Here is a 16,704-nt window from a genome sequence, read left to right as displayed (position 1 = left end):
AGGACATAGTTCAGTATGTGGTAAGGTGTCTAAATTGCCATCATGTTAAGTAAGAGCACTAGAGACCAGGTGGTTCACTTCAGCAGATGGTTATAACGGAGTGGAAGTAGGAGTGCATCACTATGAATTTTGTAGTTGGGTTGCCGCATACGTTGAGGAAGTTTGATATTGTTTGGGTGATTGTCGATAGACTACCAAGTCTCCGCACTTTATTCTGGTGGTGACTACGTACTCTTCAGAGAGGTTGGCCCTGATTTATATTTAAGAGATTGTCTGGTCACATGGTGCGCTTATTTCTATCATTTCAGATAAAGGCCCTCAGTTCACTTCACATTTCTATAGAGCAGTTCAGAGTGAGTTGGGTACCAGGGTAGAGCTCAGTACAACCTTTCATCTGCAGACCGATGGGCAGACGGAGTGGACAGTTTATATTCTGGAAGATATGCACAGAGCATGTGTTATTGACTTCGGAGGGTTGGTCGAGTTTGCTTATGATAACAATTATCAGTCCAGCATCGAGATGGCTCCATTTGAGGCTTTATATAGTCGACGGTGTCGTTCTCCCGTCAATTGGTTTGACCCCGGCGAGGCTAGGTTATATGGTACTGATTTGGTAATGGATGGCTTGGATAAGGTGAAGTTGATTCAGGAGGGACTTCGTATAACACAGTCCAGATAGAAGAGTTACACGGATCAAAAAGCATGTGATTTATCATTTATGGTGGGTGAGAAAGTTCTCTTTAAAGTCTCGCCGATGAAGGGTATCATGAGGTTCTCAGGAATTCTCAGAGATTGGTAGAACTCACTTGGAATTGAAGACAAAAATACTTTTCTTACTTTCCAAGATTTTGCCTTTAATATCAGGATCCTACATGAAGTTTGCTGCGGAGATACTGGCCAAAGACAGGAGAAAATGTGAAGATAACTCTTCCAGATGAAGTGTGTGTCATTCGACAGAAATGACATTGACAGGCATTTTCAAAAAATGGCAAAGATACTCTTCGAGATTGGTGGAGACATCAATATAAAGCAAGCCTTTGTCTTTTCCCTTCCAAAATTGTTGGCAAGCCGAACCATGACCATCATTGAAGAAAAGTTTCAGTCTATAACAATCCCGCGAATTGGTTACATCAGGCAAGCTATTTTCATCACATTGGATGACATTTGTACGAAGCGTTATGCCCTAAAACAAATTATCCAACACAATCCAGCGCTTGACAAAGCATGCCGCAAATCTGATCTAATCACCGGATCAGGATGTTTCTGCCACACATCTAGGCGACAGAGAGAATTCAGGAGGTTCATATGGCCAAGAATTCCAAACGGGAAATCAAGGTCCAAGAGACGCACAAAATATTTCAGACGTAGAAGGCCAGGAAATTTTGATGAGAGCATGAGTCCGAGGTTTATTGGCCAATTTGAGGTATTGAAGTAGGTTGGGGAGGTTGCTTACGAGCTTGCCTTGTCTCCCAGTCTATCAAGAATTCATCCTATTTTGCATGTGTCTATGCTCCGGAAGTACCATGCCGACAGGTCGCATGTGTTAGATTACAACACAGTTCAGCTATATAAGAGTTTGGGTTATGAGGAGGAGCCAGTTGCCATTGTTGCCAAGCAGGTCCGCTAGTTGAGGTCTAAGAAGATTTCAGCAGTGAAGGTCTAGTGGAGGGGTCAACTAGTCAAGGAGGAGACTTGGGAGATCGAGGAGGACATGCAAAGAAAATATTCATACTTATTCGGTACTCTAGGTATGATTCTAGACTTGTTCGAGGACGAACGTTTGTTTAAGCGGTGGAGAATGTAACGATCTGACCGGTCGTTTTGCTTTATAGGTCCTTGTTCCCCTATTTAAGACTTCCCATATGTTCTTTTACTATTTTATAACTTTCGGGGATGGTTGGTTTGGTTTTGGAAGGGTTCAGATTGAATTCGGAACACTTAGTTCTATAATATTAGACTAAGGTTGCCAAGTTTGACTTGAGTCAACATTTTTAGTAAACCACGTCGGAATCGGAATTTGAGTCCAATAGGTTCGTATGATGATTTTGGGTTCGGGCTTATGTTCGGATTGAGTTTCGGGTGGACCGGGAGCGTTTCAACATTTATTATTGAAAGTTGGCATTTTGATGGTTTTAGAATGATAATTCCTTTGAGCTATTTACTGTTACTGTCATCATTATATCTTGTGTTGTCATTGATATTGGTCTCTGACTGTTTTATCTGATCTTGTCATTGCTTTCAGCCCAAGGTTAGATTTGCTACATATTGAGTACATGAGGTCGGTTGTACTCATACTACACTCTGTACTTGGTATGCAGATCCACGTACTCTGGACGTGTTGATTGCTAGAGTTGTGTTGGTACCAATACTTGAGAGACTGCAAGGTAGATGATATTACGTCTGCAGACCTTGAAGTTCTCTTTCGTTTATTTCCTTTGTTAATGTTTTATTGTCCAAACACTTTATTGAGGAATTTGCTTTGTATTTTAATATTTAGTAGCACTCATGTACTCGTTGACACCAGTATTTAGGATGATTATAGCAGTATTGTTGTTGTTCATGAGACATTTCATGAGATTTCCGTTGTTGAGTTTATTAAACCATGTTTTATTCAAATTCGTTGTTATTGTATGGCTATTGGCTTGCCTAGTAAGTAGTATTAGGTGTCGTCGCGGCTCGCGTAGGAGTTGGGTCGTGACAGTGATGGTCGGTGGTAGTTAAGTATGATGGTATTGGGTGGTGCACGGCGGTCGGTGATAATGGTGGGAGATGGTGATGGTTAGTAGTGAATGTTGATGATAGCATCTTAATGAAATTAAATCCTTGTTACAGATCTTAATTATAAAAAATATACTTAATGATTAAAATTTGAATAAAATTCAAAGTTAAAAAATAAAATTAAGAAAACAAATGAGAGCTAAATGGTTAGGACCGAAATGTAGGATAAAATAGACCAATTAGTCAGTCAGCCTTTTGGTCATTGATACTTCCATCTTTTATTGGCTTTCACAGACAATTAGATAAGAGATTAGGTAAGCTTCTTATCTATTGAAAGAATAAAAAGAGAGAAGAAAGAGAGCAAATTGCTTTGTTAGCTGCAGGACACTGGTTTCCGTTTCTAGGGATTTGAGGACTTCCATCACTGTACAAGTTAAATTTCTATCGGTACGAAAGTAAGCTGCAGTAGCAACAGATTTTATTGTTCAGTTTTCTGCAGTAATGGCATTGCACTGTACCTAATATTGCGATAGTGTATGAATTTTGATCAAACCACAAGTAGATGTTGACTTTGTTCTTTCAATGCTAGGAAAGAGAAAAGTATTGAGTTATTATTATCCTGCAATATTCTCCTTTAGCTGATTAGCATCTTTGGTTCATAGCAACTAGTAAATGGGTCTCATAAATTTAGAAGAAAATAACGATGTTCAACTCTTCTACTTGTTTTTTTCCTAGCAAAAAACGTTTGAAAACAAATAATGAAAGATCAGATGAAAGGAAATAAATTATTTCATTATTTCATTTCAGCCGCCCATCTGTCGTCCATTACAGGAAAAACAGGAAAAAGATGAATTAATATGGTCATTGTTTATTAGTACTACTAACTTTTGTTCTTTCACATGAAAAGAAGTTCAATCAGAAATGAACAAAGAACATTATTAAATGAGGTAAGAAAATACCAATTAATCAGTCTAGCTACCTTTTAATCATTGCTTATATCTCTCACATTGAAAGGAATGCAATCGTTGAGACCATTCAATCCTTGAGACCATTCAATCCTTGAGAAACTAGGCTAAAGACTAAACTGATCAACTTTCTTCATCACTCCTCCAAACGGTGTGTTCTGATTCTCCTTCTTATAACATTTGCAAAATACGATCTTAGCTTACTTAATTCTTATGCTTTGTTAGTTGCAGGAATAGCTGGTTGGCGTTTGAGGACTTCGTTCACTGTATTAAGGTGTTTGCCGTTGGAGTTTGTTTGAAGTTAGATTTCAACCAATACGAAACTAAGGTGTCCCTCTTTTGTTTTTGTTCGTCTTATTAGTTCTTTTTCATATGTATAGTGATGTTAAAGACTCAAACACCACAATGAAACATCAAATTTTGAACTGAAAAGCTGTTCAAATCAACAGGTTCAGTGATGATAGAATTCAACATCAAACCTAGCAGCATACATGTTTGCAAAGTACGACTAGAGTCTTGAAATTTTGTAAACGCTTTCACATGGTTGAAAATCCAAACCGTACAGTATTTCAAAGTTATAGAAAGAGTTCACGGCTGTGACAACACACTTCTTTGACCATATTTTAGATTCTAATGGAAGTTTCATCCCTCATTAGCTCTTTGGAAATTGGAAAACAGATAACTGTGAATCTATCCATCTTTGTTTGGTGTATGGTTGCAACATTTAGGTCATTGATGCACTTGTAAAGAATAAGATTGGCGAAACTAGAAATACTGGACTATTCGATGGTTAGGGGGTAATGGAATCAGTAAAATGCCTGAAATATGTTTGAGTCAAGCGCTGATTTAAGATAATAATTTATCACTTGCAGGATTTATTAACTATTAGAGGAAACTGAAAAGGTGGAAAGGAGATGGCCGAGGAGTGTCGCAATGTGATAGGTGCCATAAACCTTGTGAAGGGCCAGCATTTAGGTAGACCGACCATTAATCAATTGGACGATGCTACAAAGCACCTAACGCATGTAGCTGTATTTCTCACGAATCTGGAGAAGTGCTACCCTGGGAATGGGATATCTGGACAACTTAGGCCCCTATTTCTAGAAGCTCGTGATGGCTTTTCTGAGATGTATTCTCGTTTTCCCCGTTTCAACCTTACCAATAAAATGGGGAACATTGCTGAGAAATTCAAAGCTTCAAAGGCATCAAGATCAACTAGCCAAATGATTTCCGAGGTGCTGACAATAATTGAACATGAGACTATTGCTAAGCGAATCAGAGCTTCAAAGCCATCAAGATCATCTAGTCGAATCACTATGGAGATGGTGGGGTTTGTTGAATCTTTGCTTGGTTCTGTTCATCGCGCTCTGTTCTTTATTAGTGTAGGGCCTGCAGCGTCTTTGCTTGACAAGAAGCTCCGACATCTACGAGTCTTCTTCACATTAATTGCAAAGCGGTGCATTGAGCATGAGAGTATGAAGGATCTCTTCACCCATGTTGAGGATGTAGCTTACACTGCAGCATACCTATGTTTCTTGGGGTCGAACTGCAATATGGATGGTGAGTTCTCTAAATTGCTGGAAAGGGTAAGTCGTCCCTTTAGCCCGAATTGAGGCAGATTTATCAGAGTGCCTTGATAGGGTTAAAGTCATCAAGCTCTGAGACTACTACAATATTGAATGCCAAATATATGCTTGATTTTGTTAGTGCTTTCCGGGAGGATCTAAGACTTAGATGTGATGGTCGAATTAGGTGGCTCCAAAGGGGACTTTCTTACCTTTCTCGATTTTTCAGGGACATAGAATCTTATCCCCTTCCATGTGAAGAAGTGATTTCTCTTCGATTAAATATGGAAGCTCTGGCCATTGGGGCAGCAAATGCTATCTACTCCTCCTATGATGAGGAAATGCACAACACTACTGAAATAGACGATGTGCTTTTTCATTTGCAACTGAAGTTTAATTATGTCAAGGTGGAAGTCGATCTGATTCAGCTACTAACCCGTCAAGCCGCCATCACAATAGGTCCTATGAAATCTCTGATTGACTATGTTTGGAGTGAGCTGATATTCTTTAGAAATTATTTCATGGATGGATTAAAGCAGTGTAAAGAGAAGACTAAGATAACTGTTATTTTGACCTCTATTCAATCTGCGATTAGCCAAGCATGGTCAGTCTGTGATTCTCTTTGTCATGACTTGGAGCAAGAAAACTCTTTTTCTTATGATACGCATCAAGAAGACTCTTTTTCTTATGATACGCATCACGAAGACTCTTTTTCTAATGATACGGAGCAAGAAGACTTGGTCAGGGAAATGATTAATTGCTTGCATTTTCAGTTGCTTCTTAAATTCAAGTTTATTAAGGCAGCGATTAGACAGATGTATCCCAGCATTTCTGCATCATCAACATTAGACCATCCCACAATAAGTCTGCTGAACTTTCTTCCTATGAACTTTGAGGTCATTGATTCCTATTTCAGCATGCTAAAATCCTCCAATACATCATCTTCACATAGGCCCATGATGGATGAGGTTTCATGAATATATTCTCGAAAATCTGCTACTGAAGGATGAAACCAATTTGACGTTTACTATTGCAGATGAGGTCAAAAGGTTTTATGGTGGGTTATTGCTCCTGGTAACATATCTTATTGAACCTTTAGTTCCTCAAATTGAACGTAGGAAGCAAAATAATCTCTCGACGGGATTTGGAACCATCGCAATTGAGGCGCAATCTGCTATGTGTTTATCTTATGAGGATATTATGAATAGCAACAACTGTAGGGAGGTCAATCTTGTTCTTCAATTTTTGACTGTGGCTTTCTGGCTTATCAAATCTGAGGGAAGCTTGATGGATATACTAAAGTACAAAGCCACTTTGGAATATCAAGTTCTGGATCTGATTGAGGGTGCTCGTGAAGAGCTTATTTTCATTAGATCTATTCTCATGGATCTTCTCAGGCCACACAGAACTTAACAAATTGGATGATATCTTAATGCATGCTGAAGTGACTGTGAAAAGGTTAGCAATACTCAGTGATTCTTGTTATGAAATTTTCCAGGACGGAAGCAGCACTGACATAATGAGGCTTTGGTTATCTGATGCTCTACGAGAGATTGAGTCTATCAAGGTAGAGTTCAGAAAAGTATGCTTGCAAGTTCTGGATGTATCACCTTTGACCATGACAGATGGAGAAGGCCTTATTAATTTCTTATTAAACCACCAGGACAAGGTGCCGAACAATGATGCTGCTTCTTTTAACGAAAGTTTCATGGATGGAAGCAGCAGTGAGAATATGGAACTTTCATCATCTGATTTTCTAGGGGAGATTGAATCTGTCAAGGTAGAGGAGGTCAAAAATGCATGCAATCAAGTTGTGGATGCATCACCCTATGAGATGCATAAGACAGATGGAGAAGGCTTTATCAATCTTCTGTTAACCCAACAGGACAAGGTGCTGGACTATGATACTGGTTCAATCTCTTTTCTGCATAATCAAATCTCCGTAGTTAAAGACAAACTATTGGACATGGGATCTTTACTTGTAGATATTGTACAGTACCGCAATATGCATCTTGAACTCAAAGATCTTGCTAAACGCGTTCAAGATAAAAACTACATTTGTTTCTTCTCCATCAAGGGGTATATTCCTGCTTGGTATTACACATTATATCTCTCTGATGTCAAGCAGTTGCTTAAGTTTGTTGAGGCAGAGGTAAAGACGGTTTGTCTGAAAGTTCCAGATTCTTCAAGTTATAGCTTCCCCAAGACAAATGGACTAGGATTTCTCAATTGCTTTTTGGGCAAATTGGAGGAGCTTTCATGTTCTAAGCTTGATTTGGCTGTTGACTTAAATCATCAGATTGGATCAGTCAAGGAGGGCTTACTGTATCTAACATCATTGATTGATCATTTTTCAGAACACTATGATGAGCATGATGAAGTTTATGGTCTTATAACAAGTGTTACTGTAATGGCATACAAGGCCGAGTATGTCATTGACTCGTGCTTGTCCTATTCTTATCCACTCTGGTACAAAGTTCTTTGGATTTCTGAAGTTGTTGAGAATATTAAGATTGTAAATAAAGTTGTTGGGGAGACTTGTGAAAGAAAGAAGATTGAAGTGACAGCGCATGAAGTTGCAAAAACCTCCACTAATCTTGCACCGTCATTTTCGGATAATACTCGAAGAACAAACAAAGAAATGGAGGGTTTCCAGGATACAATGGACGAATTAAAGGAGCAGCTACTTGGAGGATCACCTCAACTAGATGTCATCTCAATCGTTGGCATGCCAGGATTGGGCAAGACTACAATTGCAAAGAAGATTTACAATGATCCAACAGTCACCTCTCACTTTGATGCCCATGCTCAATGTCTTGTGACTCAAATATATTCATGGAGGGAGTTGTTGCTGACCATCTTGAATGATGTTCTTGAGCCTGCTGATCTCAATGAAAAAGAAGATGGTGAATTAGCTGATGAGCTACGCCGATTTTTGTTGACTAAGAGATTCTTGATTCTCATTGATGATGTGTGGGACAACAAAGTGTGGGACAATTTACATCTGTGCTTCAGAGATGTTCGTAGTGGGAGTAGAATTATTCTAACAACCCGGTTGAGTGACATTGCCAATTATGTTAAATGTGAAAGTGATCCCCATCATCTTCGTTTGTTCAGAGATGATGAGAGTTGGACATTGTTACAGAAAGAGGTATTTCAAGGGGAGACCTGTCCACCGGAACTTGCAGATGTGGGATCTCGGATAGCAAGGCGTTGTAGAGGGTTGCCTCTCTCAGTGGTGTTAGTAGCTGGTGTTCTGAAACAGAAAAAGAAGAAACTAGATTTGTGGAAAGTAGTAGAAGAAAGTCTAGGTTCCCAGAGCATTGGCAGCTTAGAAGAGAGCATGTCTATAATTGGATTCAGTTACAAGAATTTACCACACTATCTTAAGCCTTGTTTTCTCTATTTTGGAGGATTTTTGCAGGGCAAGGATATTCATGTCTCAAAATTGACTCGGTTGTGGGAAGCCGAAGGGTTTGTACAAGCAAACAAGGAAAAAGGACAGGAAGATGCCGCACAAGGTTTCTTGGAAGATCTTATTCGTAGAAATCTAGTAATGGGCATGGAGAAGAGACCCAATGCCAAGGTAAAAACGTGCCGCATTCATGATTTGTTGCATAAATTCTGCGTGGAAAAGGCCAAACAAGAGAATTTCCTTCTCCAGATCAATAGGTAAAAATAACTATACTAATATAATCGTATTATGTTTTAATGTTTATCCCAACTCTAATTTTCATGTGTTTTCTTTTATTTGGCTCAGTGGAGAGGATGTGTTCCATGAACAGCTGAAGGAATACCGATTGTTCATTCACTCTTACCAAGATGAAATTGATTTGTGGCGGCCATCTCGCTCAAATATCCGCTCTTTACTATTCAATGCAATTGATCTGGATAACTTGTTATGGCCGCGTGATATCTCCTTCATCTTTGACAGTTTCAAACTTGTTAAAGTGTTGGATTTAGAATCTTTCAACATTGGTGGTACTTTTCCCAGTGAAATACAATATCTAATTCAGATGAGGTACTTCGCTGCTCAAACTGATGCAAATTCAATTCCTTCATCTATAGCTAAGCTTGGGAATCTTGAGACTTTTGTGGTTAGAGGATTGGGAGGCGAGATGATTTTACCTTGTTCACTTCTAAAGATGGTGAAATTGAGGCATATACATGTAAACCATCGGGTTTCATTTGGTTTGCATGAGAACATGGATGAATCCCTTTCTCACTCTCAATTAGCTAATTTGGAAACCTTTTCTACTCCACGGCTCTCTTATGGTGAAGATGCAGAGAAGATTTTGAGGAAGATGCCAAAACTGAGAAAGTTGAGTTGCATATTTTCGGGGACATTTGGTTATTCAAGGAAAGTGATGGGTAGGTGCGTTCGTTTTCCCAGATTAGAGTTTCTAAGCCACCTTGAGTCCCTCAAGCTGGTTTCCAACAGCTATCCAGCTAAACTTCCTCACAAGTTCAATTTCCCCTCGCAACTAAGGGAATTGACATTTTCCAAGTTTCGTTTACCTTGGAACCAAATTTCGACCATTGCAGAACTGCCCAACTTGGTGATTCTTAAATTATCTCTCAGAGCTTTTGAAGGGGATCACTGGGAAGTGAAAGATTCAGACTTCCCTGAACTCAAATATTTAAAACTGGATAACCTCAAAGTTGCACAATGGTCTGTCTCTTATGATGCTTTTCCTAAGCTTGAACATTTGGTTTTAACGAAATGTAAGCATCTTGAGAAAATCCCTTCTCATTTTGATGATGCTGTATCTCTAAAAAGCATTGAGGTAAACTGGTGCAACTGGTCTGTTGCCAATTCAGCCCAAGAAATTCAAACAACACAACGTGAAGATATGGCAAATGATTCATTCACAGTTACCATACAGCCTCCAGATTGGGCTAAAAGATCATCTCCTTGACTCATATCTGGTATGTTCTTGCCGTTTCATCTGAGTACGTTTACACTTATTCATTTTTCTTTTACGCCAGAACATATTTGTTTTGCTAGTATTATGCTTAGTACTAGTATTACTTAATACACGTATCAAATAATTAAGAAATCGAACTCATAACTTCTGATGCAATCTTAACTTTTTCTTGGGCTTATTTGAGATCAAAAGTAGATCTATGGTTCCTGTAACTTTTAATTCACGTTTTGATTCAATTGCCCTGGCACAGTTGTCAAAATGATAATATGTTATCCCTAGCCTAACTTATTATGTTTCCTTTTAAGTGAAAGCGATGTCTATGTTTCTATGAAGTGTTTTTGAAATTTTTGCTATAAAACTGATGAATGGCAGGCTTTGGTTTTTGTCAGCTCAACTCTTGTGTTAACTGCAAGTATGTTTAGGGGACAGTTATATCTTATTCAGACCACAAGTGGCTGAAGGAGAAGCTTAAGTAGTTGAACACATGCACTAGAAGTCGTATTTAGAATTACTGTGGTTCTAGAAAAGAGTTCTGCAGAAATTTTATGCTTTTTCAGAAATCTTAAGTTTCTAGTTTGAAACAGCAGAATGGGAGCAGAAATTTTTGCTCTATGAAACAGGGATGGCAGCATTTTCAAAATGGGAGAGTTTGATCCAAATCTTATGTTGTACGACTACCACACTATCAATGTAAAAAAATGAGATTCTAAGAGTGGTACATGTCAGATTTCTGTGGACACAAGAGGTTCCAAGATTAAGACCATCCATGTCCAAGGCATTGCAGATGCTAGTAAAGAAAGTAGGAAGAGTTACCTGTACCAACTAATCCTCCCTTTATAAATGAGAAAACGGCGGAGAAGGTGATTCAGCTTCAATTTTCCACGATTTCTCACAGTTCTTCTAGACGATGCTTCAGTGGCCTCAAACTGAGACGTAACATAAATCTTTGATAGAGTGAATCTGTGCATCTCAAGTATCTTCTTGCCTCTTGTTCCTCTTTGCACACTCTGGAAGCAGATGTTTCGTTTGCAACAAGTTGCTTTTATCATTGTAATAGTGAAGTGTTTGACAAATCCTTGGGCAGTTTATTGTTGTTACATAAGTAGATGGACATTACCAGGAGAGAAATCAGAGAGAGTAGACTGCACAATTAGAAGATATACAGAGTGCTATTTTTGAAGAATGAAGGTGTTGATTTTTGCTCATTCTGAATCATCTCTGTATAATCTTCTTCTGTAATTGTTGATTCTGGTTTATCCATTAGTCATTTCACTGAGCTTTTTCCTATTTTGATTCATGAAGATTCTTGGAAGTATCTGCTTTTGGCTTGAAAATTACACCAAATCTTTACTAGAACCCTGAAGTTCACTAAAATCCGTTACTGCTTCTCATTCAGTTTTGGATGTTCTATCAAAGAATAAAAAGAAACAAGTGTGGCAAATCAGTTATCACCTAAGCTATTGACCATTTGTTGTTCTGATTCTAATTATGCCATCTTGGTTTAAGAATGAAGCTGCTGTTGTTGTTGCGAGATACATAGGCTTGGGCAATCATAATCCAACTCCACATGTCTTAATCTAACAACTATATTTTAGTTTCCCAAACAGATACAGAATTCCATGCCAGAAGGAGATGACAGCTCATTGAGTCTGAAGATTGACTAGTGTTCCAAAGCCTAATTGATTTTTTGCATAAACAAAGCACACCACAGGAAATAATGGAGTGTTCTCTGTAGCCTTTTATTAAGAAAAGCTTCAGTGAAAAAGAGAAGCTGATAAACCTGTTAACACCAGCCAACTCGTAATCATGTATGACATCTAGAAGCTACCTGCTCGAGATGCTGTAACTTTTCACGAGTTTCTCCTTGATCATATGCTCCATCTAGAATTGAAGTAACTTCTCAGTCAATTAGGTGCTAAAGTACATGTGCTCGCCCTTCATATTTGGCTTCTATTTTAGTGTTCCTTTATGTGGTATTTCTTTCATACTGATGAAGAAGAAGAATCAAAATGTTGCAGGTTTGTAGGATGACTGGAGTGCTGACACTTGCTAAAAACAAATTCCCATATTAATGGATCCTTGACAAACAAACAAACGTCCAAAAGGATGCAGCTTCACTGTCTCAAACCTATAACTTGTTAGGAGTAACATTTCATGAGAATGGGAAATTATATTTGCACCATTAATACTGTGTAATTGAAAGAGAAAGTATCAAAATAAATTAACCATATTACCGAACTAACTCTGCCATCCCTATTGCCAATTAATGGGAAAAAAGGGAACAAAAGAGGCTTTGATGTTACATTTTACTTTATTTCCCAGCCAGCAATTCTGCAGTATCTCAAACATATAAAACATCCAGAGAAATGTGAGGGCCCATCATCTCAGAAGAGGTATGCAATGCCAACTTCCTTTTGCCTGTTTACAAGAAGAAAATGGATTACCATGCTTTGGTTGCGACATCATGAGGGAACGTTAAAGAATTATGTTATCAGGTCGTCCCGAAGGCTGCAAATTGTTCCATGTTTTTAAAAGACTTTTCAGTGACATAGTATTAATGGAATGACTTCATATGTATGAAGGAATTCTTAGAAACCATATACAACATGTGAAACAACCGGACACACCCAATAAAATGAAAAGAGGATCTACAGAAACTCGCAGACTAAACTGTTATGAAAACAAAAAAATCAATCTTCATATGATACACGAACAAAAGGGAATTAACAAACACCTAAGGACAGTATGTACCATTTTCACTTAGTTATCTACCGTAGGACTTGACCAATTGCGAGAAAACCCTACTCATCATCAGAAAGATCATCCGAATTTGATGAGATCATCCAGATATTAGAAGCAGAAGCACTGGCATCAATATGACTGAAATCATTGACTTGCGGAGAGAGCTCGCCAATCGGGATGGTACTGTTTTCTTCAGGATTATCATGAATGGTAGCCTCTTGGAGATGAAGTGCATACTCCAGGCTCCACAGCACATCACCCATGGATGGCCTATCTTCACCAAACTCAGCTAAGCATTTCTCTGCTGTTTCTCCAAACTTCCTCAGGGAATCTGGTCTTATTTTGCCCGCAAGTTTGGGATCTATGATTTGTTCCAGTTGTCCTTTCTTCTGCCACTTCATTGCCCATTCAGCTAAGTTGACCATCTCCCTCGGAAGAGATGGAGCTATGACAGTCCTAGCACAAAGAACTTCTATAAACAACACCAAAAGAATAAACATCAGATTTTTCTGTCAGCTGTTGCCTTCTAAAATATTCAGGATCAAGGTAGCCAAAAGTTCCTTTCACGACTGTGCTAGTATGGGTTTGATCAAGCTCAAGCCGTGTCTTGGATAGTCCAAAATCAGTAACTTTTGCCACTAAATTCTCATCAAGCAATATGTTTGCGGACTTGACATCACGATGTATAGCTGCATTGGCATAGCCAGTATGAAGGTAGTGCAGACCTCTGGCTGCCCCGATGCATATCTCCAGCCTCTGCTCCCAACCCATACTGGGTAGATCTGACCCATACAAATGACTCTTGAGGGTCCCATTCTCCATGTACTCAAAAACTAGAATCATCTCGTCGTTTTCATCACAATATCCAATCAATGAAACCAGATGTGGATGGCAGAACCGAGAGAGCATCACAATTTCTGTTTGGAACTCTACAAGACCTTGTTGGGATGCAGAATTAAGCCTTTTCAGGGCCACCTTTGTGCCATCACACAAAACACCCCTGTAAACATTTCCAAAGCCACCTTTTCCAATGACCAAACTCTCATCAAAGTCGTTAGTTGCTTCCTGCAAAGCTGCAAAAGGAACTCGATAATTTTCAATAGGAATGAGATGACTCCAGGTTGAAGCAGCACTTATGGACGTTGTCCCCTTTGAATGCTTGCTTCCCATGGTATGTGTGGACTATGGAGTGCCACCATTAATAGATAAAGGAATCCATGTCCTTGACTGGGCAAGCTACTCCTGTTTTCTTCTTCTATGAATGCAAATAAGTTGCCAACCATCGCAAAGCAATAAGTACACCTACCCTCATACCCAGGGCGGATGCAAATATATGTGTAAATAACATGCAAAAAAGAAAATACAGTACAACTAGAATAAAATGACACCGCTTGTCATCACCCTCCCCTTGGCCTGCGGGTGAAGACCGTCTATCCTCTTAGAGAGGTCGAGTGTTCGATCCTTGGTGTATGACGTGTTTTAACTTTTTGAGCCTTTTGTTTAACTGCATAAAAGAGATGTCAGCGAGGCTTGAAATGCTGACCTCATAGCAAGAGTTAAACAACTAAAACAATGGACCAAGAGCCCCTTTCGTCCGCAAAACTAATATTTGAAAAAAAAAAATCAAACTGGGTTAACTTTGAAAAACCAAATCATTCTCCTCTTCAACTTTGCAGTTTTTGGGACCAAGTGTGCTACTTCCTGCCATTTCCATCGTGAGATTTTTTTTTCCTTCTTACTAGTTGGAATGTTTTGAAGACATCCATTGTTCTCTATTAGAGCGGGTTAGAGTCCAACATTGGGTGGGGAATGGACTGGTTGTCTCATTATATAGACTTGGACAATCCTCCCCTATGAGCTAGCTTCTGGGCCTGAGTTAGGCTCAAGGGCCATATCTATATCAGACCCAAGTCCGTCCCTAGACCCCCATGTTACATTGTCCATGTTCTAGTTGGCAGGTATGGGTGTGCGAGGGATGGAGTGGGTTAGAGTCCCACATTAGTTGGGGAATGAACTGGTTGTCTTCTTATATGGACTTAGGCAATCATTTACTCGTGAACAGCTTTTGAGTTGAACTATGCCCAAAGGCCATATTTTCACATTTTCCTTTGTGGGTTGAACTATATGAAAATTATTTAAGATTTTTCTAAGTTGATATCTTAATTAGTCATTCAACTTAAATATCAACGGAGAGATATTTTTCTAAAGCATCTTCCAAGCTTCCGAATCCAGGTTCAACCTCTCAAAATTCATCCTAACAAGGAAGAAGATCAATGAGTTGGAACAATTTCGACAAAGCAAAGGAGTTGACTCAAATTACTAAAAAGCTGAATTTGGGAAAAGATTAGCAATTCGAAAATATCATCCTAATGACCATGATGCAATAAAGAGAGCATATCTTCAAAATGTCATTTTCTACCGCGCAATCACAATATTTTTCAAAGAAAATTGTATGGTCAATTGCCTGGCTTTATTCCTCGACGATTTTGTTGGAGTATAGAGCAACAAGTGATTTGTTCACTTGTCACTTCCTTAAATGTCGAATACTGCTTAGAGAAAAATCTCACGCCACTGCTCACACCCACAATAACTCCGATATTTTTCTTTACGCTTGAGCTAGGATTAGTAAGAACAGAAGCTACCTGTAAGGCTGCCCCAAGAATTATTCAACTTTCAGAAGTTCCAGTCCATTTAGAAAGGCGTCAAGATTAGCACTCCTTGGAGATGGGCCAAGACTAATGTTAAGCCTATTACTTTTAGAGGGTAGAGCAACATAAATATTATTGTAACAAGCAAAATCGAAAAATCAGAAGTAACATTGAACTCATGATCGGAAGGTTTCAAAGTTCAAAACAGAGATTATAAATAAATTAATAAAAATTAACCCTAAGAAGATGGTTGCAACTATAATTGAAGCTTTGAGATGAAAACGCAAATACGTAAACAAAATAGATGCTTGAGTAAGTGGATTTTACCAGAACAGTCGAGATTGGAGAAGACGAAAGAGTGCGAAGTGTTACTGTGATTGCGTCTCTCTCTCTCTCTCTATATAAGAGATCTATGCTCTTTACTTATTAATTCTTACATATTTATACATTTGGAAAAAATCAACTTCGAACTTGTTAATTTTACTTTTATATTCATATATAATTATAGCATATTTAAGATCAAAATTTTAAAAATATTTCTTTCTTTCTTGAACTTCCTATTAATTCAATTTATGCCAAAGAAACAAATTATAACAAAAAGTGTACTCCCTATATGTCATAGTTTTTAAAAATACCCGTCTCAAATTAATTATCATTTTAGAAGTTCAAAATTAAATTAATTATTTTTTCCTATTTTACCCTTAATATTAATTATTCTTGAATATTACAAACATCTCAATTATTAATAAATATTAAATAAAGAGAGATTATATCTTAATACATAAATAAGGGTAAAACAATTAAAAATCCCTCTTATTTAATATTTTCTTAAGGGACTTGTAAAAGAGAAATACAACAGATAATTTGAGATAGCGGGATTACTAACAAATAGAAACCAACAAACAAATAATGATATTAGGAAAAGGTGAAAGGAGTTTTTACCTTCCTATATACTATATGAAACCTTATTACCCTCCCTACTAAAGTTTCAATTTAATTATATGAACATATATAATTTACCAATTATATACATTTTAGGACTTAAATGAGATATCAATTAACTCCTTTAATCTCGCTAATGTACATAACCCACTCCCCCCCACCCACGTTTCTCTGTCCACAACCCCTCACGATTCTG

The 16,704-nt window shown here is 38.2% G+C and overlaps 1 protein-coding gene, 1 long non-coding RNA gene and 1 pseudogene across 12 annotated transcripts; 1 reads left to right on the top strand and 2 right to left on the bottom strand.

Annotated features, from left to right (window-relative positions):
• Window positions 1–3,007: 3,007 nt before the first annotated feature.
• On the top strand, window positions 3,008–11,452 carry LOC104245886 (putative late blight resistance protein homolog R1A-3). 11 transcript variants are annotated; one of them, XM_070160361.1, is made up of 5 exons: window positions 3,008–3,165; window positions 3,909–4,011; window positions 4,556–8,920; window positions 9,009–10,177; window positions 10,764–11,452. In XM_070160361.1, exons 3-4 carry the CDS (start codon window positions 6,681–6,683, stop codon window positions 10,165–10,167), a joined length of 3,399 nt encoding a protein of 1,132 aa, XP_070016462.1. In that variant the 5' UTR covers window positions 3,008–3,165; window positions 3,909–4,011; window positions 4,556–6,680; the 3' UTR covers window positions 10,168–10,177; window positions 10,764–11,452. The 11 variants fall into 11 exon arrangements, with proteins under 11 accessions (XP_070016462.1, XP_070016463.1, XP_070016461.1 ...); XM_070160362.1 differs by having other exon boundaries at window positions 10,761–11,452; XM_070160360.1 differs by having other exon boundaries at window positions 10,566–11,452.
• An 874-nt stretch (window positions 11,453–12,326) lies between these two features.
• On the bottom strand, window positions 12,327–15,900 carry LOC138880361 (uncharacterized). Its single transcript, XR_011402993.1, has 2 exons — window positions 15,561–15,900; window positions 12,327–12,594 (listed from the first exon to the last, which is right to left on the bottom strand). It is a non-coding gene; the product is annotated as an uncharacterized lncRNA (long non-coding RNA).
• On the bottom strand, window positions 12,731–15,954 carry LOC104245887 (receptor-like protein kinase HERK 1; annotated as a pseudogene).
• Window positions 15,955–16,704: the final 750 nt, after the last annotated feature.

This window comes from Nicotiana sylvestris, chromosome 10, assembly GCF_000393655.2.
Source record: "Nicotiana sylvestris chromosome 10, ASM39365v2, whole genome shotgun sequence".
Lineage (NCBI taxonomy): Eukaryota > Viridiplantae > Streptophyta > Magnoliopsida > Solanales > Solanaceae > Nicotiana > Nicotiana sylvestris.
Note: the sequence above shows the minus strand (reverse complement) of the source record. Positions and strands in the feature narration are given on the sequence as shown.